Source organism: Mytilus californianus, unplaced genomic scaffold (genome assembly GCF_021869535.1).
Source record: "Mytilus californianus isolate M0D057914Y unplaced genomic scaffold, xbMytCali1.0.p SCAF_9, whole genome shotgun sequence".
Classification (NCBI taxonomy): domain Eukaryota; kingdom Metazoa; phylum Mollusca; class Bivalvia; order Mytilida; family Mytilidae; genus Mytilus; species Mytilus californianus.
The window spans coordinates 21,583,873-21,611,468 of NW_026262745.1; the positions used below are offsets into that span (position 1 = coordinate 21,583,873).

Genomic DNA, 27,596 nt, shown 5'->3' on the forward strand with positions numbered 1-27,596 from the left:
TTTGAAAACAAATTGTTACAGCCGCAGGTAAGGATTATAGTAAATTATATAGCACTACTTCCCAACACATACATGAGAAAACTGGAAAGGTGAAACGTATAAAGATATTCTTCATAAATCTGATTTCAGTAGAATTTTGAATGACAGGTAGAGTGTAGTAGAAAACAAATATTTCAATGGAAAACAGGATATTTTAGAGGAGGTTTCTTGATGGAATATTGGACAAAGACAAGAGGTGGGGAGAAGGAATTTTTAAAACACTTATATTTTTCACCTTTTATAAATGAATGTTTGAAATGGTTATAAAGGTATTGAACTTATAATTACTTTGCCATTTTTCGCAGTCAATATTTTCTGATTTAGTATTGTTTGTCACCAAAAATATAGTAATAATGACGGATGCATATTTTGTTCAAAATCTACTAACAATTAAAAAAAGTGAGAATGGTTAGATTTGTTTTTCTTCTTTTCATTTATATAAGTCATCTAGTATATATTTTTTATAAATTGCGTGACATTGCCTTGATAGGATCTAAAAAATGTTCACTTCACTGCACTATTTTGTTTTAACTATCATATTAAGGTAGTTGTATACCCTGGACGATAAATATATCAAGCCAGCCTTATAAGGGTTTTGATTGCAGGAATGCAATCTTTACATCAATAACAATTTTCATTGTATTCTTTCTTGATCAACGGATGGATTTAAATAAACATCTTACAAAAAATTAGAGAAAGCAATGTTTTATTCTGACAATTATTTGTGCAAGATACTCAAATGACAACCAACCAAAAATTGACTTAAATCTATCATTTTCATCTCCAATCTTTCAAACAAAGAGTAAAGAGTGAGGTTAAACCTTGACAAAAGCTTCCGAATGAATTAACAATCTGCACTAAACATATTCAGAATTTTTTTTAACAAAAATCAGATAAAGGCTGTTCTTGAAGAATTTTATATTTAAGACCACCTTATCATACTTACTGTCTGATACATCAGTACAGTTACCAAGATTTGGATTAAATGGACATTTCTGGTCTTGTGGAGAACAAACACAATGGCCTTCACATGATATTGCATCACATCTTCTGACCAAGTCCAGGTAGCTCGGTGGAGTCTTTTTAAAAGCAGAATGAATCAGGTGACTTCTTAAACCAACCTGTTGAAAGCATATTGCAGGTGAAGTAAGACTTTTGTTGTTTGTTGTGCTCTATTTAGATATTATCACAGATAACACAGAAAATATGATACAAATCTACTCTATATAATCAATTTTAACAGATGTTTTAAGATAAACCTACATGAAGCAATACATTATTTTTAATTGCTTTTAAAAAATATGCCATTTCATAATGCACAATGTCTTCAGACAGAAATATTTCTTATTTTCACTTGCAAAAAAGTGATTTGTTTGCAATTGTTTATTGAAAATTGCTTGATTAAGAATGAATTACATAGTATTTACATGAATTGAGATTGGTTTGCCTTAGTTTTATGGCAATTTCATAATGTTTAAACTGGGAAAGTTACAGACAAAATATAACCTTTAAGGCATGCCAATACAGAAGCTCTGGTTCTAACTTACCTTATTAACAGCCCACAGTGTGATATATACTTCATTATATTAACTTATTAACAGCCCACAGAGTGATATATATACTTCATTATAGTACCTTATTAACAGCCCACAGAGTGATATATACTTCATCATATTGAGTCAATACAACTGTCTCTATTTTATACAGTTGAACTTTTCCCTCATCACCATGGTCTGTGTTGCTATCTACATGGATATACTTTGTTTTAAGATCCTACCAAACAAAAGTGTTGCACGGTTATATTAAGTAATAAAGCAGTCCCCCTTTCTTTTTCCATTAATAAGAGTTGCTAATTTCTGACATTTGGTTATACCTGATATGTCACAATTTGTCAGTCTTAAAAAGATAATGTCAATGAGATAGACTGTTCGGGGACCTGTACATATAACTTATTTATATGCAAAATATTTTCTACCTATTGTGTATAAATTTTGAAACTTTGAACACAAAAAATGAATCTAGGCCATATGACATGTGCCAAATGAACTTAATGATCCTTACATCGAATGACTCAATATGCATAGTTAATGGAAAAAAAACTAATCTCGAAAAAAACCTTGATAACTGGAGCGTGAAATTGAGGCAAAGGCCATATGACAAATATCAGGTGAATATATGTAATCCTCGCAAACAATCCACATATGATATGTTATTAGAGCAGGTGTCAAGTGAATATGTTCATTTAAAATCTTCACATTCATAAATATTTTTTAAACTTCTGGGGATATATTTGTTTTCATAGTTACTAAAAAGTAACATAACTGCAAGGAAAATTCAAAACGGAAAGTATTTTGTCAAATGGCAAAACCAAAAGCTCAAACACATCAAACGGATGAATTTTCATGAATTGAGAAAGATGATTATTTCGCGGATATTTGATTTTAGTGGATTTGCCGGAGTCCACATAAACAACCATAGAAAAATGTATACCTAGTTGAATATTTAAATTCATGGTTTACAGATTCCCATGAAATCTACAAAAAAGGTACTCCACGAATTATAATGAATCTACATACTTTATTGAAAAACTAAAACTGACTACTGGAAATGTGCTCAAGGCCAAAAGACATATGTCATGAATAACCTCATCATAGATATCAGGATTAAAATTTTGTATGCCAGACGCATGTTTCGTATACAAAAGACTCATCAGTGACGCTCTAATAAAAAAAAGGAAAAAAGGGAAATAAAGTACAAAGTTGAAGAACATTGAGGACCCCGATATTCCGAAAGGTTTTGAAAATACAGTTAAGGTTACCTATTCCTGGCTATAGAAAATCCTTTATATTTCGAAAAACTATAACATATCCACATACCAAATATGCAAAACAATATAATTACTGAGGAAAGACCTCAAGCTGAAAGCATCATCTGATTACTGGAGCATGGAGTTAACTGCTTAAATAAGATTCAAAGTTTTTTTTTTTAAATCTAATCAAGGTCATCAAACCATACTTGTGATATCTTCATGTAATTATACTGGACATAGTTTGGTTATATCAAGAGATAAAGAGTTGCAGCAGTTGTGCCGAAAATGCAATGTGGAAGCTAAATGACACCAACCCTATTTCATCAAAAACAATCATTGAGTTTTTGCAGACAGGAGTAGGTCTCGCCTCTTTTCTTCTTCAACTTTCTTATTGCCTTCCCCGTTTTGTTATCTTTCTACTAACAACAAACAAGTTATTCACCTTTATTCCTCCCATATTTTTCCTTTCATCCCCTCCTCTTTCTACCCCTAAATCCTAGGATCAATTTAAATGAGCTACTTGCAAAAAAAATTTACAAATTAATCTTAAAAACGTTTTCAAATGTATAATGAATTTAAAAATAGATAAAATATAGGTAGAAAGTTAATGCAAAATCAAACCTTATGACTTAAAAACTCAAGTGTTTGAATATTCCGAGAGTCAGATCAATAAAACTCACCTTATTTAGATTCTTGGCCATGTAAGAGGTTCCCACAGTGACCATATAATGATCTATTTGTGAATGTATATCACTGAAACCAAGCCAGGCAAGATACACAGCATTACTTCCATAGGTCATCCACCCATGTTCATTTCTGGTAAGATCTGGATCTGAAGCATGGTCAGTACTGACGGCAAACATTCCTGAAATAAACAGAAGATGTACTGAAACATATGTATGGCAAGATCTTGGTATATTGAATGACTCGCAGAAAACTTTAGTACATATACAAAACTCTTATGTAACTACAAACATTCCCCCTGATATAGCGGAGAATAGAAATATTACGTCTTTACTGTAAGAGATTGTCAAACACCTATCTTCACTCTGCCCAAAGAAACAAACCTCTGGATGGTGGAATGCTATCTGCAAACATTTCATGTGATATCTAAGATTCATATTTCTGCACTGTTAAAGAGTGACTGTCACCTCCCCTTCCCCATTCCATAGATACAAACCTTCGGAAGGTAGTGTGCTATCAACAAACATTCCCTGTGTTGTATCTGAGATACAGATATCTGCATTGTTATAGAATGAATGTCACCTCCCCTCCTTCAGTCAATAGATACAAACCTCTAGAAGGTGGAGATACAGCTATCTGGATTGTTAAATAGTAACTGTTCCCATCCCTCCAATAGTCCATAAATACAAACCTCTGGATGGTGGAGTGCTATCTACAAACATTCCCAGTGATGTATCTGAGATACATATATCTGCACTGTTACAGCTAATCAAAGTCACATAGTATGTTACTCCATCATGTAGATCTAAACCAGTAATTACATAGGATCTGGCAATACCATTGACCTAAGAAAAATAAGTTATGACAATCCATAGAGCAAGTAAACATAATAAATAAAAATCACTGTTAGTAATGTTATTGGATTTAGAAAATGAAAACTTTAGCCTGACATGTTTGATTAACATAAAAAACATTTAGTGCAAATTTCTTTTTTTTTATTCGTAATTTTAAAACACAACAAACACATTTAGAAAAAAGAAGCAGTATATTGTTCGTTCTTCATGAAAGAAATATGGTAACAACCATCAAGAGAGATCTTTGCAGTGTCGCAACCATTTATTGAGAAATAATTGTAGTGTCACAACCATACTAGAGAAATGATTGTAGTGTCATAACCGTATACAACAGAGATCTTTGTAGCTTCACAACCATTCAAGTGAGATATTTGTGGTGTCACAACCATACAAGAGAAATCTTTGTAGTGTCATAACCATACAAAAGAGATCTTTGTAGTGTCACAAAACTATACAAGAAAGCTCTTTGAGCCAACTTACTGACTGTGAAGATAGCATGAATTCGCCTCCAATATGAGATTTGATTGACAGGTATTGTCTCTTTATAAACGATTCTGCATCTTCAACTTCCCATTCAACCTTCATTGTTGTCCTATATATTTGTGTTAATTCATTGATTCCAAAGTCGTTCGAGAATGTCGTTCCTTTTGACAGAACAGGTGGTGTATCATCTACACTAAAGCCACTTGATGATGACTCTGCCCATAACCCTATAAGTAAAACATATACTTTTTTAAATCTGCATAAAGAGTACAATAGAAAAACAATGGATATGGGGTACTCATCCTTGACACAAAATTAGTACATATACAGCAAACAAAGCAAAAGAATAGAGCTTTTATTGCTGTTCTTCATCTCAAATTCACAATGAGGCCTTCAACACGGAGCAAAAATGACTCTCACCTCACTGCAAGTCCAAAACGGCCCCTAGCATCGGCCTGACCTGAATTCTTTGCAAAAATAATTTGGATAGACTTTGTAACACCACCAAATCGGGCCCGGTCAAAAACATGACTTACATTACTTACTATTTTCACACTTAATCATTAACTCCTTTTATAGGTGAACATATCCTCTACATGTGACAGGCACATAAAGAATGTGGCAGGGTTAAACATGTTTGTGAACGCTCAACCCTCCCCTTACCTGAGACAGTGGTGTTACAGCACAACATAAGAACAAACTATCAGTTGAAAAAGTCTTAACCCATCAGATCCATACAAAGCACATAAACATCAAAGAATCAAACAAAAAAACAGACCGGACGTGGCAGGGTATTTATCCATCCCTCATCCCTAACAACAAAAAGGACACTAATTACAGATCTGATAGTACTCGCAATTACTGACAGTTAGTTCAAAGCCAATAACAACTAATAAACTTATCATCTATCTAAGACTAAAATATCATCAGTACACATCCAACATCCAATGTATTTCGTGTAAAGAAGTCATGATTGCCAATGACACAACTCCCAAATAGAGACCAAATGAAGCGGATTTAAGCAGTTATATGTCACTGTACGACCTTCAATAATGAAGGAAACCCGTCCGTAATGTCAGCCTTAAAAGGACATGACATGATCAAAAGTGAAACAATTCAAATGAAAACAAGACTGGTGCCACTAAAGGAGCAGAATCTGTTTATCCATCTGGAGCGCATGAGTTCAATCCGATTTTAGCTGAAACTTTTGTTTTCTGTGTAGTGGTTTGTGGTCTGCGTTTGTATGCTAATATTTTATGCTTTTTTGCCAGTGTATTCTGTCTTTCTTTGATTAAAGGTTCCAAATGGCCACTTTTGTATCTTCACTTTTTTAATCTTATCAATCACAAAATCGGCCATATTACCCAAATCTTGTCAGGGTTTCCTTTAAGGTCTGCGCAACCTTATTTTAAAAATGTACCAACAGGAATTGGTATAAAGAAAGTTGCGTACTAAATGAACCAAAATGTTAAAATAAATACACACCTGCTTTATTATAAGCCCTGACTGTAATATACATTCTTGTGTTTGTAGGAAGGTCAAGGTTATAACCAGATGAGTTTAATAATGCTGCTGTCTCCGTCAAATGAAGCTCTATAGTTGGTACAATATCACTATATCCTGGCTTTGTTCCTACTCTCCATTCATATTTGTCCAGACCAGACTGGGCATCATCAAATCCATACCATTTAGCTGATACAAAGTTCCTGTAACAATGGCGATAGATATAACTAACTGTTTCTCCAATTCTAAGCTGATTTATTATTCCCCGACCGGTTGATTATGGTTTGTATTATTAGGTCCTATCAACATGTGATTCGTTTGATCTCAGTTTGACAACGGTTAAAATTCAATTATGACGTAAAATTTCCTTGATTTCCTTTAAAATTTTCTATTGTGACGTCAGAAAAAAGGTAACTATTCCTGATGACGTCACATATAAAGAAGAGAAACAGATTCTTTCTCAGAACAAGGTGCAATACGATATTTCTCCATTCGCGACATTTAATTTTAAATATTTAAAAAGCTCAAGAAGTTACATTTTTAAATAGGAAAGTTTAACTGTCATGCATAGAGAAATATCGTATCACATTCGATGCAGTGGTAGAGTCTATATAGGTATGATGACATGGATAAATGCATAAACACTTCATATATGCGTTTGGTCAATGCTTTTAAAATACTACCCGGAAAGTACCTTTAACAACGAATTCCAATTTTTAAAGTATGAGAAGAATTATTAGTTAAAGCTACGATTTTCAGTAATATAGATACAATGAATAAGCGTTGATTCTTGAAAAAGAAACCATGAGCCCGGAGGGCGAATGGTTTGTTTTTCATGAATCAACGCTTATCCATTGTATTTATAACTTAAACTATTGTGTTGATGTCTTTTCAAAATTAAAACCTTTTCTTAATTAGAAGGTATTGTAAGTGAGTTTAAATAACCATGTTATCATGTTCAACGATGCATTAATAAATCTAAGATCACAATTAATTGGTTAGAAAAATACAAATATAACACAACACGTCTGCCTTTAAATTATCAGGCATCTGAATATTATCTGTGTCTACAAAATAAGACATATTCGAACTTATTTCCAATAAAATTGAGAATGGATATGGGAATGTATCAAAGAGACGACAACCTGACCAAACAGCATATATAAAGTATATATAATAAGTATGTTACCGAAATTTCAAGCAAGAAGCCTAATTCTAGACACACCACGAGTTACTAGCATAGGAATTTGCGAATAAACATTTGTAAAATTATGTAGTAAAACAGATGAAATCAGTCTATATTTATAAAACAAAAATGGACAAATTGAATGTAATCATTTTCGTTTCAAATATGTGAAATAGACAACAATAAACGGTAAAACTCGCTATTATTACAAAAATATCCACAATTACATACAAAATAAAAACAAAAAAAAACCCAACAGAAAAACTACAGAATAGGGACAACAAAGAGAATACAGGGATTCGAACCTAAACCGACAAGTCCCTACCTTTAAATTGACTCTTTAACTCATTATTTTGAACCATGCTAACCTCGCGGCTACGAACTTATACTATATGATTGCCTATTATGTATATATAAAGGTACAAGCCCTGTGTGTCCGTTGTACCGATGTTTATCATATGTTTATTTATATACATAAAATAGACATTTGAATTGTAACCCATTGGTAGCCGAGAGGTTTCGTCGATATGTTGATGTGAGTCACACATAACAGATTTCAAGGACGGGTTCGATTCCCAGTGAAGGCATATAAAAATTACAAAAATTGAAGGTAAGTTTTTAAATTAATTCCATTAGTGAACAGAAATCAGTAAATTAGCCAATTCAAACTTAATGAAATTAGGCACACAAAGGAAACAATTGAATATAATTTGGTGAATCCATTTCAGCGACAGATTTAAGAAGCGTTGATTCTAGAAAAAGAATCCACGGTAAATGAATAGGCTGACGTCACGACAATGGTTTAAATTCTTTGATTTTTGAATTTAATCTGATTCAGTAGAAAATATGATTTGGATCAAAATATTTGTGGGTTTATTGAATTCATTCCAATCTAGCATATTGCTCTCTTGAAATTTATTTATATGAATATTATTTGTATTATATCATTATTTTCAACTAAACAAAACATTCTTCAATATGCCATCTGTTCCGAGTGTGTATGAAACAAACTTACTTCATTGACTGATATTCTGTATCGTAATATCCTGTTCCATCTTGTACAGTGCCTGGTGTTGGCGGACTGTTGTCAATAATCACACCATCTGATGTCACACTCGTACACATTTCTGCCGTGTTACATGCAGTTACAGTAGTGTAATATCTTAGTCCTGTACCAAGATGAGTATTTTCTAGAGTAAATTCTGAAAGGAAAATCAGAATTTCTGTTTTATAGGACAAGAAATTGCTGACTTTTTTAAAGCACCTTACAACGGATTGTCAAAATTTAAAAAATTCAATATCACAAAATAATATACATAATTCAAAAAATCAAAAATATGATATTTGTAGAACGATTTTCAAAGTACAAGTATTAAACATACACTGGTTGTACAGAGCAAGAAAGTTGACTTCCCTGTTTTATCATTAGATCTCATAGAATTCATATCTTATACATATGTCCTTCACCATCTAAGGAAATAAACCGCTATTCCAAACCTTGTAAATCTATCACATCCAGGTTTTGTCCTAAACAAAAAATGTAAATTCTTAAAAACTCCAGTAAATTTATTGTACCAGTATTATCTTTCAAAGAATATTTGTAATTCTAAAACACAATCATTTCTTATTTGCATAAAATAGTAAATCCCAGACAAAAAAATTGTGTTTTATTGCTGTGTACAGTTTTCTGTTTAACAGTTTAATATACTTTTCTCACCATGTGCTATTCCAATGGCTTGTAGTCCTAAAATGTCCTCGCATTGTGGACAAGTTCCAATCGAGACATAATAATCTTTGATAGTTGAATGAGATTCATGAAAGCCTTCCCAGTGAGCATGTAAAACTTTGGTCTCTGTTTGATAGTCTATATCCTTCACACTTCCTGTCACCACGCTCTTAACACCATCATACACATGACCAGATGTAGGTGGCGTTGTGTCCAGCTCAAAAGCCCAGGATGTTGCTAACGAGGATAGTCCTGCTTTGTTGAAAGCCTGCAATATAGAATATATTCAATTGTTCAAAAGAATATGGAATGAACTTTTCACTATGCAATGGAGAGGCAAAAGATACCAAAGCATAAGTCCAAAACAAACTGTCAACGCCATGGTAAACAGGAATTCTGACGAAAAGTCAAACAACAGTCTAGAAACCAAATATAAAACAAAAAAGACTAATCAACACGAATCTGACCATCACAGGTGCTCCGAAAGTGTTAGCAGATCCTGCTCTAAGTGTGGCACCTGTCAAGTTATTCATATCAGTACCAAAACGATGATAAGTCTCAATCAATGATGCCCCATTGAGAAAAATGGGTGGTATATTTGGTTACGATAATAGGAACATATTCATAGTCATGTGTACATAAGTAAATTACAGATGAAATAAGTAATAAGGATATTTATTACACAGAAATTCCCACAAAAATTATTTTGATTCTGAATTTTTGCCAATATCAATTTATATTCTTTTATCTACTATGCCTGTTTGGGTTACTCACCCAATTGTGTCAACATAACGGAACTATAAACAACTGCCAAACAAGTGGAAGGTTTAGCTAGCTTTAAAGGGAAACTTCGCAAAAAAATGAAAAATTGATATTATGTCCATTCTGTATAAAAAAGCTCAAATTCATAAATATTAAAATTTTATTCTGCTAGATAAGAGATCAACATCGATTTTAAATTTAGAGTATCAATTCTCTGCGTGCGGCCATTTTGACATCTTCTCGGTTTAGAAACCACGATATATCTATAAACCACAAAGGACCAAAACCAGCAGTAACCTAATGTAGTCGTAATTGCGTGTCGATATCTTGTCAATCGTACGGTTGTTTTATCCGACTAACTAACTTGATACGGAAAATGTAATTATTTGTTAAATAACTATGGTCTGTCGGTTTTTAAACTGTTTATATGGGAATTAGTTAAAAAGTCAAAGATCAAAGTCATAAATAAGTGTTCCGTGTAAAATTGTATTCGAAAATCTAATTTGTTCATAATTCTTTTATGTAATAAACTTATTTAAATAAATTCGGACCTTCCCTTATCTGATCACCAGCATGGCTAAAGGTATTACCCCCAAAGGTATTGTGAGGTGACACGTCCAGGTATTCAAGCGATTTCCTGTCGGGCTTAAAAACTCTTATTACACAATTACATAAAGCAAGTTCATGCATCGTCTCACTTGTGAGAGTATTGATCAGTGTATACGGCCGATAACTTGTAACTTTCCATTTTGAAACTATCAGGTGTATAATATAGATCTCTGTCTTGCGTGCCGATAGTGATATACTAGTCATTACCAGAGACATCTCTGTCATTACTAAACTCATACGCTTGTTTATAAATAACATTTCTGGTGTAAAGAATACTATTTATGAAAATCTAAATAATTCCCAAAAAAGATTTGATAAAATAAAAATATATTTACAAATTTTTTTCCAAGGGTAAATTGGGGTAAATGTAAGTATATACTCGTTGTCAATAATGATGGACATTTTGATACATACAAGAAATATTGATTTAACAAAAATGTACGCACTTGTCGATCATTGATTTATACGCCTTGATAGAAAGTTACGGAACTATAGATAGTCGCAATTTAAAATATATACATGTATATTGAATATAAGAAAGAAACATCCAGAACAATTTGATTTAAATACATATCTAACTTGCTTTGGTTCATCGAAGTTATTGACATAGTAAAATCTCAGATTTATATTTCAATTAGATTGTTCTCGAACAATTGAAGAAATTCATCATCATCACTATTGTTGGGTATAATCATTGAAGCAATATTTAATATTACTTCCATTGTATAATGTATAATAAGGTGAACATGGTTCTGAAAGTACCTTATGTCAATTTTCCTGTTCCGACATGCATGTAGTATATGCCACTGGACGTACACTAATGATCCCAAAAAGTATATTTGAAGAAATAAAGAAACTTCACTTCGGATAGACTGATAGTAGTTGTACAAAAAATAAATTAACGAATACCGTATTAACGTCTGACCAGCAAGAGGGTTGATTAATTTATTACGTTAGATTGTGGGTGAATATACCATTCCCAATATTGTTCTTAGTATGCATAAAATATTAAATAAGAGCATAGATATAATAGCCAGCTATTATATCTTTGATAAGGGTAACATGAGAAAAAATATAAATACGAAAAGTCGCATATCTGGTAAAAAAAGTCTCACCATCTATAGGATTTCACGTACAATTGTTATTCTTAATCGAAATAACGGACAGTCATTTACATGAATGACGGTACGCTTTGATAAAAAGGGGTGCCGCATATTATTCATCATCAATCTATTTTTTTCAAGTTTATACTTTCCTGTTATTCTTATCAGTTAACGCAGAGACATGTCACTATGCATCTCTAGTTAACGACAATCAACTATATAAATATCTGAATCTGATGTGAAATACCGTTCATCCCTTTCTTTCTTTTTTCTTCATTTGGGGGGGGGGGGGGGGATTTGGGCAGGGACATAAACATTGTTAGATGTACTTAGGGTTCCCAGGTTGTTGTTTTTTGGGGGAGGGGGCGTGTTGGAGGTCAAGTATATCGAAAGTTACAAAATAAGAGTGTTTTATTTATGAATTTCCAAGAAGAATTCTGTTCTTGGACGTACTTTTCTCTTTTTTTTTTAGTTCAGTGATTTAAATTGGGAAAAAATCTAGTCAGAATTAAAATCGTTTCTGCAATCCCCCATCTAAGACTCCTCTAAAATCATGAATGGCCATGCTTCACAATCATCAGAATTTTCTTTGCATTGATACATTATGTATCCCATGACATTTCCGGGTAAAACAGAGCTTCTTGTATATTACCTGTATGTGGTTAGGTGTCGCCCTATGAGGTCTTGCGTATACAGGTTCACATTTATAATGGTTTGTGATATAACAAGGTTTTATGACATTCACACTTCTGCATGTTCTGTATACCACATTATTATCTTATTTTCAAACCGAAAGAGGAAATGAATAATTTCCAGGTAAAATATTGAGTATCAAAGTATCAAATTAATTTCCAGTTTTTTTTCTTTTTTGGTATTAAATTACAGAAATTTAAAGAATAGACTGCTTTTCCGCTTTAGGGGTATTCTTGCCAGTTAAAACAGACATATGGTTATATGTGTATATATGTCTCTGGTATAGACATGGTTTATGAATGAATTATAAGTCTTGCAAAGGTACAAGATATAAAGCACATTGAAAATTGATTCCGCCGGTCTGTCTCCATTCAAAAAAAGGAAGGTTGACGTTAGATTGATTCTGTCATTTTTTTTTAAACATCGTTGGTCAAATAGCTAAAGTATTATACGTTGTGAGACTTATAATATTTTAATAAGGACATTCCTGATTAGGAATCCTTTTTTTTTATGTTTTTCACACCTGAAAAGAATATTTGTTCGTAATTATTTGATTCCATTCCAAGAATTTCCTGTCAAATTTTCAAACATCTTTTTTCAAATAGCTGAAGTATTTATACGTTGTGACAGAGACAGATTTAAAATATTTTGATGAGAACATTGATTCATGAATATGTAAAGAAAGATCGCTTTGGACGGACCAAATTATATAATTACAATTGGTAATTATCTATTTTAAATAATAAAGGTTACCGATTCTAATTTGAAATAGTACAATTTTTAGTTCATACACTCGTGTTTAGAAGGCCATTATTATTTATAAATCTATTAAATTAGATCAATTCAGTATTTCATGGTTACAAAAACAGTGACAGCGGTCATAATTCATTTTAAACTGAGCTTACGCAAAATATAGAAATATACCACGACTATCCAGTTATTGTGCAACCTTATTACTCCCCCAAAATAATTATATTTCTTTTTTATATTTTCTGAGTCTAAAACTATCACTCCCGTTTATCATTCATACAAAATATTGTTCACACCTGGAACGGTGAACCGTGACGGCTAAGGTTCACTGAGTGAAGATCAAAAGAAATTTTAATTACCCTGAGTTTAACCACGCATTCAACAGTTACTAAGTGTCACAGTCCATTCACATTGTATTTACACAGTACTAGCTAGAAATGTTTGCTGGACTTAAGTAAAAGGTCAGAATACAAACATGCATTTTTAATACATTATCAATCATGTCAGTTATATATGTTTGTTCAAAATATTCGTCGGAAAAATATCATAAAAATGTTCTATTGTATGATTTACTTTTATTACTATAATCATATCAGAAATCCTTAAAACATAAATCCTACAATTTAATTTTACTGATCACTTTACTTTCTTAATTTTAGTTGGTTAATAGCTACACCAAGAGTCGTCGATGCGCTTTAAATCGCGTTATTAGATGGTTAACGAACAAGACTTAAATGAGATTAATTCCACTCCCGGCATGCAAAAAGACTTAAACTACGTCACAGAAGTCAGGAAGTTTGAATAAATAGAATTAATAATTCCCAATTTTCTTCTTTATTAGTTTTCATATCCAAATAAAACTTGGTGAATATGTTTTTTATGGTATTATGAACATAATAAGATGATAAGTAAAAAATCGCGAATTTTCCCTTTAAAACCAGGCTTGATCCATCATTTTCTTTGTAAAATGCCAGTACCAAGTCGGAAATAAGATGGTTGTTTTCAATTTTGTTCCTTTGATTGATAAAGTCTATCTTTTGATTTTGTCATTTTTTATGTACTTCCCTCTTTTTGAATTTAACTTTGAGTTCGGTATTTTTGTTATACTTTTTCTCTCCCACAATAAATTAACACCAGTTTTAACCCAATTTAAATATAAAAAAAAATATTATATTTTGAAAACTTCACGAAATAACTTGCAATTTAAAAAAGATAAACGATGTAGGTAAATTCCTTACTCTAACATTGATATAATAAGAATGGCCATCCATTAGTGAAAGAGGGTTATTTTTGTCTGTAATTCCACATTCGTCCGTGGTTTGTATATATGACATCATATCCGTGTATCCTGGTTGTGAACCAACTGACCAAAGATAATAATCCAAACCACTTTGTAAATCTTTAAACACTCCTTTCCAACTGAAATGAAAAAAAAAGTGCAATATATATTTAACATGTTTAAGTGTATTAAAAACTCACCGAAGATACCATGCTTATAATGTGTACGCCTGACGCACTATTTGTCTACAAAAGACTTATCAGTGACGCTCAAATTAAAAAGACTGATATATCAAATGAATTACGAAGTTGAAGAGCATTGAGGGACAAATATTCCGAAAGGTTTGTCCAAATACAGCTGAGATGATCGATTCATGGAATAGAAAATCCTAAGTATTTCAAACAATTCAAAGTTTAGTGAACAGTAAAAATTATTGCTTATTTATTCATAAATTTTAGAAAACAACTTTTGGGTCCCACTGTTGAGAATGTTCTGTTTTTTTTTAATTAGATCATTATTTTCCAGTATTTCCAGTTGTTTCATTTATTTGACTCTTTCTTAAAGCATCAAGAAAAAATCATTCAATAGCAATATCCTTTGGACCAAAATTCCAACGTTATGATTATTTGTAAATATCATTTCATCCATTCATATGATAAAAAGTGTTATTCTTACACTCAAATAAATCAAACAAGCGAAGCACCCCTGACACAACTATATCCCTTGATCTTCTAAGATCAAGGACCATAAATAACTTTTTGATAGAAAACTTATACACAATAAGAACCAGGTCAACATATGCAAGCACAGTGAAAACAGGTCAGAACACATACATTCTTTAAAAGCCATATTTCTCTAAAAAGTAAGTCAATAGAAATGAAAAGATAACTCAGTCTTTAACTCATCAGCCTGGAACTTATGTCAAGATATCGGCTATACATGTTGCAAGCATAGCAAAAGTCAGGTCAAGTACAGTTTTCATTCAAAGTATGTCATCCAGAACAAAACAAAACTTGTAACTCATGAGTACCTATCTACAACCTAAAAATTAGATAAAAAAACAAATATAAACAAATCTAAAGATACTTTGAGTGAAGATCACAAAAAGATATCCCCAACCCTCCACATAAAACAATGGCAAAGTCTGTGTTTTGGTTACGGAAACCCTAAACGTAATTTTAATTGAAAAAAATGGTATTACACAGTATATGGTAAAGATTCTGAAAACAATTTGAAAAAATTCTTATGATGAAGTTAGCAGGAATTAGGGATATGTGCACACTCCAGATAACACAGGTAGTAATGTCAGACACATACAGAATGTGGGCTGATTGAATCAACATGTGTGTGAGTGCTTAACCTCCCCTTACCTGCGACAGGGATGTAACAGCACAAATTGAGAAATATCTGTAAAATCAAATGGAGAGGACTAGACTAATAAGATCAACACGAAACACCAAAAAGGAGCTACCTTTAGTGCCTTACGACCCTTTGTATACTTACCAAGGACTTATTTCTGTTGTTGATGTAATGTGACGATTAATCAAAGTGATTGGATTATCTGTTCTGTCTGGTGGAGTGATATCAATTGTAAGTGGATCAGAAATTTTTTCTGTCTCTCTTTCGGCAAAATCAACAGCTAGAAAAATAGGAAAGCTATTATTATTCGATTAAATTTAAATGGCATTTAAGCAAAATCTTTCATAATTCTCAAAACACATTATACTTAGTTTATGGCTGTTATGTGTTTTTTTTTACCAATACACCTTATCACGATTTTTCTATCATTACTAATTATCAAAAATATTCCTTAAAAATGTTGACATCACAAGAGAAATGTCTGACCCCATAAAGCAAAATGATTCTTTTATGGCATCAATAGGTACAAGTGTTGCAATATATCGGGTCAAACGTTGCAGAATTCCATGAAGTGATAACGTCTTATCAAAATAGCTTGAAAACATATATACAGATCTTTTCCTTTGTGGCATCAGATTCTTTCATTTTTAGTGGTTTAAATGTCTTAGTTGTTATATTGATAGTATAGTCATTTTTAAGAAATTACCTTTCAGTGTGGCATAATAAATATATCCATTCTGCAGAGGAAGTCTATGTAAAGCTTTATGTTGTACCACCCCTACATTTTCAAAGGCATACACATCATTTCCGCCTGGAGTTGTTCCTGTAAACATAACACATGCGATGATTAGTCTTACATAAATTGATCTTAACGATAAAGCAATACACATTTAGTGTAAGGATCTGGATCATCTTCATTTCTTTACAAAAAATGATTGTTTCTGAAGTGGTTCACTCGTAGAGCAACAACCGGCTTCTAATTCCGGATGCCTTACAAAAACGCCAACCATAATGGTTTCATTTCATTTATCATCGTAGTCAAATATATAGTATCTTATAAACAAGATTAATGACATAATTTTTATTAAGTATATATACGCAAATGTGTAGACTTTTTCACCAATTTTCGAAACTATTCTGTGACAAATGTATGATGATACAAAGGTGGATGTTGAAATTTCCTTTAATCAATTTTTCATAAAATATTGAGGCGTACCCGCTTATATCAGAAGAGTTGACAACTTTGTTTGATATATGTATGAGATGTACCACAATTTACCAATACCGAATATACACTCCTTTAAAAAACAGTAGAGCAACATTTTGAAGTTTTTTTCTGATTTACACCAGTATTAACCCCTTAAAAAATTAGATGGAACTAATAATACTTAGTTTACTTCTCTTCATAACTAGCATTAATTTAAAGCTGGTATAAATACTTACAAATAACAATTGTTTTCTCTTTTATACCAATATCATTAAGCTAAGACTGGTACCAGTACTTACCTATACCCAGTGTATATTCCTTTATACCAGTGGCATGTGGCCCAGTTCCATATTCTTCTACATCACGAAAACCATCCCAGTTTATATATAGGTCTGTATTTGAAGTCTTATAAAGTATAAATCATAATATTTTTAATATTTTATCAAATTTCTGTAACGATTAAGTCTTGTAAGGTTAAAAAACGTGAACTACAAATTTCTATTTTTGGCACAACCCCAATTCCTAAATATTGTTATAACAGGTACTTCACATTCTACAGGTTTAAAGTTGAAAGCTGTTTATCAAAATATACTAAAGTGTCAAAATTAGCCTAATTGAAAATAAAGTATTTCTGCGGTTATGACATGATTTACCTTTATAAAATGGTCCGTGTTTAAATTTATAAATTGATAATTAACTAAGGTTTTAACTCCCTTAGACCTTAGATGGATTTGGCTATTATTTTTTTGTCCTTTTGTGGTCATTTAGCTCTTCAACTGTTTCGGTTCTTATACATCCTTGGCTTTCAAACATTTGGCATTGAGCGTGCCTCATGAATGTTAATTCGGAAAAGCGCTTCGGACGCATGCAATTCATAAAGTGTTGTTTTTATACTTTATCTTAATGATATTTTTTCTTTAAACTGTGTGATTCCTTGACCTCTAAACCTTACTATTTTGCTCATTGTCAAAGGCCTTATGTTGAACTTTAGTTGTATAAATTCTTATCGTTTGTTCTCTTTTAGATAGTTGTCTAAGTGTCAATCATACCACATTTCCCTTTTTTTATATTATATTTCAGTTCTAAAAAGAAAAGCGAATTTATTGAATTACAACACATATGTATTTACAAAATTGTCCGATAATGTTGCAAATTTTATTGTCTCATAACATTTGTGCTCAGTCAAAAGTGTGCCTTTGAGATAATCATACATTAAAATTTGCACAAAATTGTCAATACTTGTTTGTTTATCTGCTAAAATGAAATAGGGTATATGTAATTTGAAACGATCTTTTATACAGGGAATCATTAACTGTGATACAAAAATCTAGTTTGAAATATGTCGACAACTATTACAAAAGCACTTCTTTGAAATATAATACAGATAAATTATTTATTAGGTTAAACTTATATCAAATGACCAGCCTGTCAATATCAGCCCTCAGATTGAAAATGGCTATCAGAAAGTTATATGAGTGAAATAAGAAGGCTATCATGTTTTTTCCAGGAATTAGTCTATAATCACCTGATAAACTATACCCGGATTTAAACCAATCCACAATCTGCCTGCCACAGGTGGTGTCAGATCAACAACAATACCATCACTACAGGAATTAATTTCTTCTAGATACTCAATCCAGGTCTCTCTCATTATTTGTATAGGATTAGCATGTACACATACAGTGTAGCGTGTTCCATGAACAAGTTCATTGTTGCTGAATATTTCATTCATGAAACCATTTACTACAAGAGAAATTTTATTGAACACAAAAGCATTTTAATTAACACTTTTATCACAAAATAATAAGGTCTTTTTAATGAAACTGACAAGGTAAATTGTCACAATTTCCTGTTACAAATACTGTCATCCTATAACCACAAGGAGTCTTTTGTTTTTGTTATATTTTTTACTCTTTTTTCTGTATATTATATTTTATATCTGAATGAAGATAACACGGTACCATGTCAACACATTTACAGGAATATGGATCTAGATCTTCTATATAGATATATGAACAAGTTAAAAAATTGTATACATCGTTGATTTATTTTTTGTCAGTTTTTATGGAATTTTCCTTGGAGTTTGGTATTTTTGTTCTACTTTTTTCCTTACTTGTATGTCCACATCTAATACTGTCAGGATGACCACATGGATTTGTTAAACTCAGCTGATTAATCTGACGATAGTATGTTGTTACATCTACAGTCTTTGCATCTAGTATAGCATAATCATAATTCTTATGACGTAAAGTAGGCCAAACAGCTGATATTAGATTCTTGTATGGGGTATAATCCTTGTCTGGCTCTGGCCAATATTCATTTTCTTCCAGATAAATCTGTTTACCATGACTATCTGAAAATATTTTAAAATATGTATTTTTAAAACTTCGTGTGATTTTATGGGCATGCAAATTCATGGACTGCAATCAAATTTATATGTTTTCTAAAAAAACAATCGCAGTTACGCTTGTGTACGGCTTAGCAGGGCTTTATACTACACATTTATTAGATTCAGTTTTTACACAAGCATAACGCTATAAACTTGTATTTATTTGTGATAATTAGATCATTCTCATTATAAAGTTTACTGAAGAAATAATTTTGCTTGCATATTTAAATTGATCTATAATTCAAACATTTAAAATATTGTGAAATGCTTTTATTTCTACAGTACACACATGCAGTTTACCTTTAAAAAAATAACAAAAAATAATATTTTAATTAGTTTGAAAGCAGTTTTTGACCAATCAAGTATATAGAACTAAAATATTTTAGACATTTATATAAATTCACATAAAGAGTTGCTTCTTTTGTGATAGCTAGAATATAAGTTATACATTCACAATAGATTGTGTTTTTCTTTTTTGCACAATTGCAAAGCCTTAGGGCTGCAATATAGTATTATCCCCAAAACAGTTTGCTAGGTTAATATGTATATAAATAGAACTGTCCTTCTTCATGTGCATACTTTTTAAAGTTATGAAGTTCAGTGAAAATAAAGAATAAGTTCTAAAGGTGAAAAGTAGATTAACTAGCTAGAAATCATTTTAAACTTTAATATATCTAATAAAATGGGTTCATTTTAAAATTTAATTTAATATTTTTTGGCTTTAACATGCAAAGTCATAACACTGTAAGATATGGTTTTCAAAATATGTGGAGTCAGCCAATTTGTTTGTTATTAATTATTAGCAATTCTATTCCGTTTGACTATGGAATCTCATCTCAATATAATAATGTTTTGCATAATAATAAAACAACGTTAACAAAATGTATAGTGGCGTTAACAATGGTGAAATGACAACGACGCTAATCGTTGGAATTAATTAAACTGTCTGTAAATCATGAACACTTTATAATAGATCAGTAATTATAAGTAATCAACCCCTAAATGGAGGTCATATCCCTTACTGTATAGTAGATCAGTAAATTTTGTATCAATCAAGTTCTTATTAGAGTTCCCTCCATATACTTTATAATAGATCTGTAATTTATTTGTTACTAAACACATAACCCTTTCCTGCAAAATACAAATTGTACATTATTCATATTTCAACCACTTATTGTATATTAGAGTAGTAATTTATATGAAATTTGACACTTCACAGGATAATATTTGTTTTTCTACCCTTTACTACCATTAATGTCTGCTTAGCTTATAAGGTCACACTTTCAGTGTTAAAGGTATGATTTTAAGGCAATGGACTACAGAGCAGAACTTTATTACCTAAAGCATCAGGTGCTCCTACAGCATCGATGACAATATTAGGTATTATCAGTATAGGATTATATGCATCGCAGTCTTTAATCTCAGTAGATATGGTTGTGTATAACTTGACATTGTTGTATCCTCTTATAGAAAATCTTTTACATCTTGAAAAATCCATTGTACCATTTAACTCATATTCAAAGGAAATCTGAAAAATAAACAATTTTGCATGAATTCTTTATTATATTTTTTATGATTGCTCTGTTATTGACCCAACAGTCACTGGTTTGACCAGCTTCCTGCAAAATTCAAGTTATACTTTGGGCCAAATTATCTAATCAAAGCACTGTAAGCGCTATATGTAGTTAACCAAAAACCAGGGCAAACGTAATTATGAAAACTGTGGCAGTGTTGTATTTTTTTTAAAGATTTGAAAGAACAAACATTAAACATTCGTATATTGTACATGTATGTTAATTAAATGAATTGATTATTAAGGCAAATAAATTAATATTTTATCAAGATTTTCAAAAGCAATGCATATATCAATGTATATTTTTAATGATGAGTTTGCAGTGGTACAAGTTCGCAATGATTGCAGTTGTTCTAGTTGGTAGTTAACGTTGGTACCAGTTGACTTTTAGTGGTACAAGTTGACGTAGTACGAGTTTGTAATAGTATGAATGGACTTGCTTTCCTGGCAGGAACACTGAGTTTGGGTTCTACAGTACAAAAGTTATGAGACACATATCAGCCAAAGGTTTACTACTACAGGGATCAAAGGTGAGGTCTGATTGACCTGCCCATAGTAAATGTAAATGACCCTTACCTTCACCAAGTCTATGATGTCACTCCATCCCAAGTTTGGAATAAAACAGTTGGTCAAACATTCTTGAAAGATTTATATGTTTTCTTTTAAATGAGCCATAAATGAAAATTTTTATAGGCCCAGAAATAATTCAAAAAATAATTAAAGTAGAATGGGAATGACGATGTATGGGAGCTCTGTTTGGAAGACTTCGTAACAGCATCCTGTTACAATTATTTCTTGTTTATTATAAAATTTAATTGATGCAAAAATAAGTCTAGGTTAATTGAATTTACTTTACATTCTGGTCGCCTGACATTGGGCAAAGTCCAGTACAAATTGGTTAGGTCTAGTAAAGTGATATGCATATGTGACGCCTAGGAGATTGACCCTGTATGTCATTCAAATCTTCTTGAAATGACGAACAGGAATAAATATGGTTTAGGGTTGGGTATCTCACTGTTTACAAGTTCTCAAAAAGGGTGGGGTGATCCCCAGGGGACTCACCCTTTATTTCATTTGATTTAGTTTTTTTTCCCATACAAGAATATACATGGTTTCGGTGTGGGGATCTCAACCGTTTACAAGTTTTCAAAAAGAATGGGGTGGGGATGACCCACGTGGACTCCCGCTATATTTGATTTGATTTGATTTATTGTCCCGGCCCATACCAGAATATATGTGGTGTAAGGGTGGGGATCTCGACCGTTTACAAGTTTTCACAAAGAAGGGGTGGGGTGTCACCAGGGACTCCCCTATATTTCATTTGATTTGTTATCTTGTCCCATACATGAATATATGGTTGAGGGGTGGGGATCTCGACAGTTTACAAGTTTTCAAAAAGAAGGGGTTGGAGTGACTTCTGTGGACTCCCCTATATTTCATTTGATTTGTTATATTGTCCCATACAAGAATATATATGGTGTAGGGTTTGGAATATCGACCGTTTATAAGTTTTCGATAAGAAGGGGGGATGACCACAGGGATTCCCCCTATATTTCATTTTATTTGTTTTATTGTTCCATACAAGTATATATATATGGTTTAGGGGTTGGGATCGCGACCGTTTACAGGATGAAATAGATATAGGAAGATGTGGTATGAGTGCCAATGAGACAACTCTCCATCCAAGTAACAACTTATAAAAGTAAACAATTATAGGTCAAGGTACGGCCTTCAACACGGAGCATTGGCTCACACCGAACAGCAAGCTATAAAGGGCCCCAAAAATTACTAGTGTTAAACCATTCAAACAGGAAAACCAACGGTCTAATCTATATAAAAACGAGAAACGAGAAACACGTATGAACTACATAAACAGACGCATATTTTCAAATTGAAGGGGGTGGGATGACCCCAGGGACTCACCCTATATTATTCTATTGTCCTGTTATCATTACTGAAGACTGTGTGTGTCTATCACTTACTGTTTTCAAGTAATAGTCATTTGAAATTAGAAAAAAAAACCAAAAAACATAGGGTTCTATTGTAAACCCCTCCCTTGTTAAGGCCCCTCAAAATACCCCTTTATAGACCCCAATGCACAAACGAAAGATTGATCGCTCTGCTAGACATGTTAGTCTTACATTTTATGAAACCCTAAGTAAATCTGACAAGCGGTTCGAGTTGTCTTTTTAGACGGTCCGAGTGGACTCGGTCCGACTTGTTTCAGGGACGAGTTGTCAACATTTCGTAAAACATCCCATCAACTTCGGTTTTCGGATCTGTTTCATTCATAAACAACAACAACTTTGGCAAGTCAGTGATAAACGGGGAATATAATAAAAGAAAGGAATTTAAATGTGCATACATTTAATTGAGATCAATTAAATAATCACAATCTTCTTAAACATGTTAAACGAAAAGAACATCATGATTAACAAAACTTACTTTATAACATCAGAATACTTACTAGCTTTCTAACTTACGGTTCGTGTAAGTTGAAATTACCGCCAACTGAGACTTCTGTATATTTATAACTTTATTTCCTCTATCATAGAGATTTGGTGTACATGAACAATATTCCTGCGCCTTTTGCCATTTGGGAAATGTAAACGACTTGTAATTAGAGATTTTCGGCGATGAAATATTTCATGCAATTGTTCTTTGACATCTTAGCCAAAAGCACATGGGATAATACACTACGTACGGATTTCTTTTGAGCACTACTTCCTATGTGCAACTTCTAAAATTTTGGGTAGTTCGACGATCATTTAAGGTTTTTCTGGTCATATTTTTTCTATTCCAGAATTGAAAGTATGAAAAAAGTGCCCAATTTGTTATAAATAACTTATAAGCCAGCTAGATAATAACAATAGCACTTATTACACCATTCAGTGGGAAGAACACAAATCAAGGGTGGTAGCATAATGCAGCTTAACTGCATAAAAATTTGCTTAAGTTTATACATTTTGAGAATAATTCAATTGCACAACCAAATATACGATATCAATAACAACTTCTTAAAGAATAAACATAATGTTCTATGAAATATTGCTCAAAAATTATACATATGCTATAAGTTTTCAGTAGACAGGAACTTGAAGAGCGATGGAAGTGAAAATGTATCACACTGGATAAAATACTCACATGATTGATGAGACTTGATACAAATTTCAGGAAGTCTTGTGAAAAATGTGACGAAAATTTCATACATGTTCATTATTTGTAAGAAAATATAGTTATTTGGTTGTTGAACGATGGATGTGTAAATGCATTAGACAGTATAGCATGCTCGCATGAATCTTGATACCACATTTCATGATGTCAAATTTTGAAAAATCGATTTTTGTGTCATATGGATTTAGTCTCATTCACATATATCCATATCTACTATTTTCCATCTGTATTTGGAAAAATCTTAACACCTTATTTGTGACGAAAATTTTAACAAAAACTAAATACCATAAGATCTTAAATATTTTTGCCATATAAATTTAACAATAAGAAGATGAGGTATGATTGCCTTTGAGACAACTATCCACCAGAGTCCAAATGATGTTGATGTGTTTGACTAAAGGTCACTATACTACCTTGATATGAATTTTACCTGATTTGCAGTGGTTGTAAAGAGGACCAGATTAGTCCATGTCATGTAGGGTTTTCCGTGTTCAGAGTTATCTGTAATGGCAAACTCGTACTTGTCAACAGCAGCATATTTTTCTGTTATATCTTCAATATCAGGGTCATAAAATTGATTGAAAGATACCAGTAACTGAAAATAATAATTGTTTTACAAATAATTCTGTCAACAGTAGTATGAAACAGGTATATATAGTGAGAACATTTAATTAGGGTAACCAGCAAATGTAATAATATTGCATGCAATGATATTTTTAAATACAGTTTTATCATTTAAAATAGTTGCTTACAATCTTATTCTTCAAGAGCAAAAATAATAATTACTAGTCGAAATACCTTGATTTCTTCAGCAGATTCAATGTATTCATATTTGTCAAAATTACAATAACTTAATGACTACTGATGTAGTTTTCAGAAATCTCTTTTTTTTGAGGGGTGGATTCCGAATCCGATTCCATAAAGTTTAAAGAGTGCTATTCTGTAGATTTTGATGAAATCAACTTGAGATATGCTATTCTTAACTTTGAAGTACCAGTTGAATACAATACAGGGGAAACTTTTACAAAATATAAATACCACAGTCAAGAACATTTCTTAAACTGAAACTGATTTATTGCAAAACATGATGCATGAATGAACTTGTGGTATCAAATCAGCTAACGAGACAAATTTTTTAAACTTGCATTACATATGGCGCTTATGTAAAAACATACAAATTGTTCACACTCGATAACACAATTATATAAACACATAATTGGAAACCCACTTTGTAGTAGCATTGATTGATCAACGCTTGCTTATGAACGTCCAGTGTACTGTTGAAACAAGCAATTTATCAGATTGACCAACACATTTTCTACCAAAAACATCGATTTTATACCAGTTACTTGTGGATAATTATAAACTTTGTGCTATGAATTCTGTCTCACTTGATTTTATTGACTATTCATACCATACAGCACCAGTTTAAAATGTATTTTTTTCTAAGCTCATCGAATGTTAACCTTGATCCCAACTGTAACATACTGACCTTTTCAACTCCATTTCCTGCTGTGTTATTTAGATGTTCTATGGTTATGTCCCCTGCTATCGGAGGATTTGCTATTACCATTACTCCATCAGTGTGGACAGTTTCGAAACAAATGGTCCTTGCACACAGTTTCAGTACAATACGGTATTTAATTCCTGGATCTAATGTTAGATCATCTATACTAACTTCAAAGACAGTTGAATAATGATCAAAATCACGAAAAGTAGTCCACATATCTGAAAACACATCAAAAACAGTTTAGACTAAGTGATGCTTTGCGACATGGGGTGTAAATAATAATATCATTGCCTAATCAGAAAATACCAGACAATGTTTTCTTAAACTTACCTTACTTTATATGTCTCAAATAAATCGCGGCATGCCTTATATCATATGTCTCACATAAACCTCGGAATAACTTTTTCTTTCAGGTATTTAAAAGTTTCTAGTTAAAAGTATTCACTGTGTATAAAATTTGTAAAGGGTCTGATGAACCCTGTGTCGTCCCAATCGATTGCTGCTGTGAGTGTATGGGTGTAATGTTGGCTGCCAAAAACTAAGTTGCTATGTCCTGATCTTGAATATGCTTCTTTTAAAGTTCTGTAGTATTCTATGAAAGTTTGACAGAGTTACGTATGTTTAAACAAACTAATAACAGACTGTCAGAAAATATTAACTGCAAAAATATTAGTAAAACAATGAAAACAAATTTTCCTTTGAATACTGTCTTTTGATCGTGAAGAAGTTTTTTCGACAAAAGAGACAAATACGACAGATCAACATTGTGTCAGTTTATCTTTCAGCCTAATTCAATTCAGATAGGTAAATAAGGGCATACGATACAGTTACAGGGGAGGTAATGACGTTGCTAACGTAAAATGCTTTTTTTTCGCGACGTCAAACTGCGACATATCGAGAAAAGATGAATTTTTCGAGTGATTTCAATCATTAGCTTGAAAACGAGTACATGGGCCCCTCTTTTTTTTAAATGATATTTGACTTGATACTGTATAAAGATCATTTGTTAAATTTTTTATAAAAAAAATACCGAAGATTTTTTTTTTAAATTAGATATGCAGCCAGCAAAAAATGCTGTTTTTTTTCTAAAATCATGAAAATTTAATAAAAATGAATTATTTACAATGAATTATTACACAAATCAAGAGTATACTTTTGTAGAAAAGATATTCCATATATTTTTACAAAAAATCGCATGTATATATCCTTCGAAACAAAAAAGTTAGGTATGTCTGTCCAAAGGATAGAAATGTACAAGAAACCGACATTTTAAGTAAATAATCCACTCCTAACATTTTCGACCCCATTTATCTCTAAACTTAAGACATGAAGGTATATTTATTTTATTACACATTTGAACTGACCAAGTGAAAAATAGCTTGTATGCAAGTTTTCGTAAAACAATCACCGTCGGATCAAAGCTGTATCGTATGACATTAATCACATTAACTTAACTTTTTAGACGCATGTTTTTCTTTTCTTACGCCAATCGTTAATATCAAATAATTTCAAACAAATGTTCTAATATGGCATTATAAGATAATGAGAACTTTTAATGATAGATTTGTCATGAGAGCACTTCCATTTCGAAGGCTGAATGACTTTGCTTTGTACATGCCAACTTACTTCCTACCCCAGTTCTTTTTTCTATAGCAATGTAGGCATCTGTGGTGTATGGCTGTATACCAACTGGTACAGACCAGTAGGCTTTAAGAGAGCTGGTCGACATCTGAACTTCAGTATCATCTGCACAGAATATTCTGTTGTCCTACATAAAAATTACAGCATTTTGACATTCAAATATACTTATTTCAAGAAATGATCCTTGTATTATACAATTTACGTAAACATAGTAAATACAATAAAATATATTTCAGCAACACGTCGTTAACAAATGTTTCAAA

The 27,596-nt window shown here is 32.0% G+C and overlaps 1 protein-coding gene across 1 annotated transcript in view; it reads right to left on the reverse strand.

Annotated features, from left to right (window-relative positions):
* Positions 1 to 27,596, reverse strand: part of LOC127715813 (uncharacterized) — a 114,993-nt gene that overhangs the window by 19,151 nt on the left and 68,246 nt on the right. Inside the window, exons 25-42 of the mRNA XM_052221950.1 lie at positions 27,319 to 27,460; positions 25,675 to 25,910; positions 24,613 to 24,777; positions 20,774 to 20,963; positions 19,160 to 19,399; positions 18,572 to 18,789; positions 17,346 to 17,451; positions 16,546 to 16,662; positions 15,984 to 16,119; positions 14,440 to 14,620; positions 9,276 to 9,552; positions 8,574 to 8,760; positions 6,355 to 6,575; positions 4,867 to 5,096; positions 4,224 to 4,377; positions 3,529 to 3,713; positions 1,675 to 1,812; positions 986 to 1,160 (exon numbers count right to left, since the gene is read on the reverse strand). Of these exons, the coding sequence (XP_052077910.1) occupies positions 986 to 1,160; positions 1,675 to 1,812; positions 3,529 to 3,713; positions 4,224 to 4,377; positions 4,867 to 5,096; positions 6,355 to 6,575; positions 8,574 to 8,760; positions 9,276 to 9,552; positions 14,440 to 14,620; positions 15,984 to 16,119; positions 16,546 to 16,662; positions 17,346 to 17,451; positions 18,572 to 18,789; positions 19,160 to 19,399; positions 20,774 to 20,963; positions 24,613 to 24,777; positions 25,675 to 25,910; positions 27,319 to 27,460 (3,298 nt within the window). The remainder of the gene's footprint in view (positions 1 to 985; positions 1,161 to 1,674; positions 1,813 to 3,528; positions 3,714 to 4,223; positions 4,378 to 4,866; positions 5,097 to 6,354; positions 6,576 to 8,573; positions 8,761 to 9,275; positions 9,553 to 14,439; positions 14,621 to 15,983; positions 16,120 to 16,545; positions 16,663 to 17,345; positions 17,452 to 18,571; positions 18,790 to 19,159; positions 19,400 to 20,773; positions 20,964 to 24,612; positions 24,778 to 25,674; positions 25,911 to 27,318; positions 27,461 to 27,596) is intronic.